Below are 4,044 nucleotides of genomic sequence, written 5' to 3' on the forward strand. Positions count from 1 at the left end.
CAGAAAAACAAGATCTGCCAAATTCCCTTTACATGAAGTGGTAGCTAGTGAATGGATTGTGGACAAAGCATTGATATTCATCTAAGCCATAGAAACTCCAACACATTGGCCACTCCTTGTAACTGGATCGAGGGGAAGAAAGGATTTGGTTTAAAATGAAATTTGCCAGAACAACCTCAGTGGTGATGGAGTAATAGCTCAGCAAGAAGTCACTCAGCCCACATCCTACCTCCACAAGTTTTTCTAGTTTACCAAACGGATTTCTGTGGGTTGCTTTTCAACTGAATGAGAACTCCCCCCTTAACCAAAACCACCTCAAGTGACTTAAAGCCTGCTTCATGTTGTGCATTAATTTAGACATGAGTTAACAGGGAGCCAGTTATAATTCATTTCATAAATCCACCAACTGTTGATTCACATTCTTCAACCATATCTATGTAAGCCTCTACACAACAGGGTCTTGTCCCAGCACAATATGCCAGCCAGCCACACTCAGAGCTTGAGAGAAAGAAGGGAAAAAAACAACCCCAATGCTAGCCTTCTCAGGGCATTTCCAGAAAATGTTCCTACACTTCCTTCACATATTGTGAATATGCCCACAAATTTAAGAGTTGGGCAGGGGGGGACTGCAGAGACAGTTGACAGCAAGTACAGCCTAAATGAAAGCAGAGGTTGTGTACAAAAACTGAACACTTTACACCATCAGCTGCACCTCAAATGTCAGAAGCAGCAGAGTAATCTTCTCCCATCACCCTTAGCTGGGCAACTCATGTTTAGGTGACCCCTGGAGGACACCCTCCCCTACACAAAGGGTCAGACTAAAGCAAAAGTAAAGGAATAAACTGACCTTGCTGCCATCTACTGGCAGCCATAACTTGCATTAAATACCAAAACTTTTTAAAAAAAAAAAAGACTTTATTTATAATGCTTTTCTTCATTTAATACATACACAAGTTATAAAATATGTATTTAAAAAAGTGCCTGGAAGGCAATGCATTAGATTCTCATAAATAACATATGTATAAACATTTAAATTAGTAGTATCCACAGCTGTGTGGGCACAACTGCATTGCACAAGACACACTGGAAATGGCTCCCCTATGAGCGGTTCTTGCTAACCCAGTGGTATTTGTCCACACGTGGCCCACAGAAAGAATAAGAAGGCCTGTAACCTTTGAAGGCACCATGTGGGGGGTACGGTGCACTTTGGGGCTGCTGATAGCAGTCTGGAGCATAGGGTTTCCTTTTCAGATAGGGTGCCCAGGATTGCATGGATGGCGGTTGGCCAAACTCGCTGAACTGCAAAGATTTGGGGTGAAGGGGAAAAAAAAAAGTACAAGCATAATTCACATCTGAAAGTTGACCTGACAATTGTGACATCAATTTTAAGCTTGAATATAAAGATTACATTTCATTTTCATGATTTAGCTGGGAAGACTAGTGATCAACACAAACTGGATAAATCACTAAACAGGACCAGCGAGTCAAGAACAGGGACCAATTTCCCCAAGACACACTTTGAAATAGTATATTCTTATGCACCACTGCAAATCCATCTATTCAGTCGCAAGAGGTTTTTGTTGGAAAAAATTAAAAAGGTGGCAAGACCACCCAGAGGGTGGCTAGAGAACCACTTTTACTGATGGAAGAGCAGAACTGAATGGATGGTCAAAAACCACAGCCAAAACCCAGGTCAAGCATATGCTTGAGAGGGCACAGAGCTCCCACCATACCTGGTAGACACTGTTTGGGTTGGACACAGTAGGGATGCACTTGGGTTCAGGAATTCCACCCCCACCTACACCACTGCTACTGCTGCTCATACTGCAGTCACAGCCTTCTTCATCTGATGAGGTTCCCGAGTGGTAGTCAGAGGAGGCACGCTCCACGGCGTTGTTGATCCGCCGCGAGAACTCACCATCACCTTTTGACCCCTCCAGCAGGGTCACACAGAACGGTGCCGTCTTCTCACCATACCTGTGGTAAAGGGGTGCGTCAACTCATGGCAAGGAAACACTAGCATTTAAGAGCAAAAGCAGCAGTGTCCTTCAAAAGAGTTTTACCGGCATGACACTTCTCCTGGGTCCACCCATATGGTCATCTCTTTTGGCAAACCAAGGTCGTCATAGTCAACGTCGACCTGTTTGCAGGCCCGCTCAATTATAGGGTCTCTTACTTGGGCTTTGTTCATCCTCAAACACCTGCAGAGATTTGGGGGGGTGGATCATTTAACAGAGCACTGAGGCGCTCATGTTTGCATTTTGTGCCTCTGCCTCACCGGAAAGCCTGTCCTTTGCATGGCTTCTCAGGGTACCAGTGGCTTTTGTAGGTTTCAAACAGGACTGAGGTCAAAGCTGCAGCAAACTTCTCCCTACCCAAATGGTCAAGCCTCCCATGTTTCTTTGCCAGCATTGCCACAAAGAAAACTGTGGCAGCAATCTCTTCCTTCATTTTTTTCCCCCACCAAGTTTACAAGGTTGCTAATGCAAAGCAAACTACAGTCCACCTTTATCCCCCTCTAAAAGTCAAATAAAACTATCCTAAAAAGAATGCCAAACAAGCAAACAGATTTACTCATTTAAAAATAAAAATCACAAACACTCATAACATACAGACGTGAAGGCACCCAGAGAATCCAAACTCAACCAGCAAAACACTAAAAAAACCCAAAATTAAACCCAAAACTAAACAAACAAACCAACCTCAGCCTCATAAAAAGCTCACACTAATGACCAATTAGGTGTCATAACAGGTGTTTCACATTGGGGGACCTTTTGATTTGAGTTACATGTCTTTACAAGTGTCGGCCAGAAGGGGGCGGAAAAGGAGACATTGCACTGGGGAAAAAATCCTCTATTAAGGAGCCATATACTGTGTAATGATTACACGCAGTTTAGGACAGCAAGTAAAGGAAACCAGTCATAGTACAATGCACCCTTTAAATGGTTTGTTTAGCCTGTTATACCCATAGAGAATTTGGTTTGGTTGCAGGAAGAGAGGTGTGAGATTAACTGTACCACTGGTCTTCACCAACATGCAAGACAGAAACACTATTTGAGTTATTTGAATTGTTGAGAATGTAACATACTTTTAAAATGGTTTTCATGTTTGCAGCCACACTGGTCTCCTGATTATATATATATATATATATATATATATATATATATATATATATATATATATATATATATATATATATATATATATATATATCAGAAACATACACAATATAACCCGATAAATATAATATCTGTGCTTGCCTACTTTTGATATTCAAGTACATATAAAAGAAAGGACTGTCATTGTTTAACTGAAGTAGAAATATGAACAGAGGACTTTTATCACAGTAATAACATTTTTTCCAAGGATATCACGTACATAATTCATGTATGTTGTGCACACCTGCTCACAGAATGTGTTTTCTTCATGTAACACAATCAAATATGAGTGCATATTTTTATTAAACTGCACTAGATAAATAATTTGTGACTGTCCTAAATAGCAACTGCCTCCCACAGTATGCATATTCTTGTTTAGTAGACATACTCTTACTCCAAGCTTAGTACTACAAGCCAGTTTTACATCAACAATTATAAGTAAATGCAGAGACTACATGTGAGAGTGTGTTAAAATCTCAATGCAAGCCCACTTAATTATTATAGGTGACTTTCTTTCCGAGTCGACCTTCCCTACGTTCCTTTGTTAACTTCAGGATATGTTTGCTGATGTAGTGATATGTCATAGTGATGTTTTTCAATTAGTGCATGTGCATTTTGCTTCTTCAGATATGGCATTAGAGACATGAAACACACTAAGAGTATGTTCAATACAGGAGCTTTCGCTGTGATGAATAAGTCACTAAAATAACAGCAAATCCGTGAATTTTTGAAATGAAAAGACACATGAGCAGAAATATTTTTCTACTTTGGTGATACAAATGACTTGGCAAACAGATGTGAAGTCTATTTTTTCCAGAAAAGTTAAAAGCAATAATTTATAGAACAACAAGTGGTGAATTTACCAAACGGTACATGTTATGTTCCC

The 4,044-nt window shown here is 40.4% G+C and overlaps 1 protein-coding gene across 1 annotated transcript; it reads right to left on the reverse strand.

Moving 5' to 3' along the window:
• Positions 1-933: 933 nt before the first annotated feature.
• Positions 934-2,451, reverse strand: btg4 (B-cell translocation gene 4). Its single transcript, XM_027031834.3, has 4 exons — positions 2,279-2,451; positions 2,064-2,201; positions 1,734-1,977; positions 934-1,299 (listed from the first exon to the last, which is right to left on the reverse strand). The coding sequence occupies exons 1-4, from the start codon at positions 2,449-2,451 to the stop codon at positions 1,099-1,101; spliced, it is 756 nt and encodes a 251-aa protein (XP_026887635.2). The 3' UTR covers positions 934-1,098.
• Positions 2,452-4,044: the final 1,593 nt, after the last annotated feature.

The sequence above is a fragment of the Electrophorus electricus genome, chromosome 8 (assembly GCF_041902795.1).
Source record: "Electrophorus electricus isolate QZ-2024a chromosome 8, ASM4190279v1, whole genome shotgun sequence".
Taxonomy (NCBI): Eukaryota; Metazoa; Chordata; class Actinopteri; order Gymnotiformes; family Gymnotidae; genus Electrophorus; species Electrophorus electricus.

Excerpts from the sequence above, each read along its gene's own strand:
- btg4 (XM_027031834.3), bottom strand. The coding sequence starts at position 2,451 with ATGAAGGAAGAGATTGCTGCCACAGTTTTCTTTGTGGCAATGCTGGCA. Across the intron at positions 2,202-2,278 it reads TGCAAAGGACAGGCTTTCCG|GTGTTTGAGGATGAACAAAG; the intron begins GTGAGGCAGAGG and ends AAATCTCTGCAG. Across the intron at positions 1,978-2,063 it reads CCAGGAGAAGTGTCATGCCG|GTATGGTGAGAAGACGGCAC; the intron begins GTAAAACTCTTT and ends CCTTTACCACAG.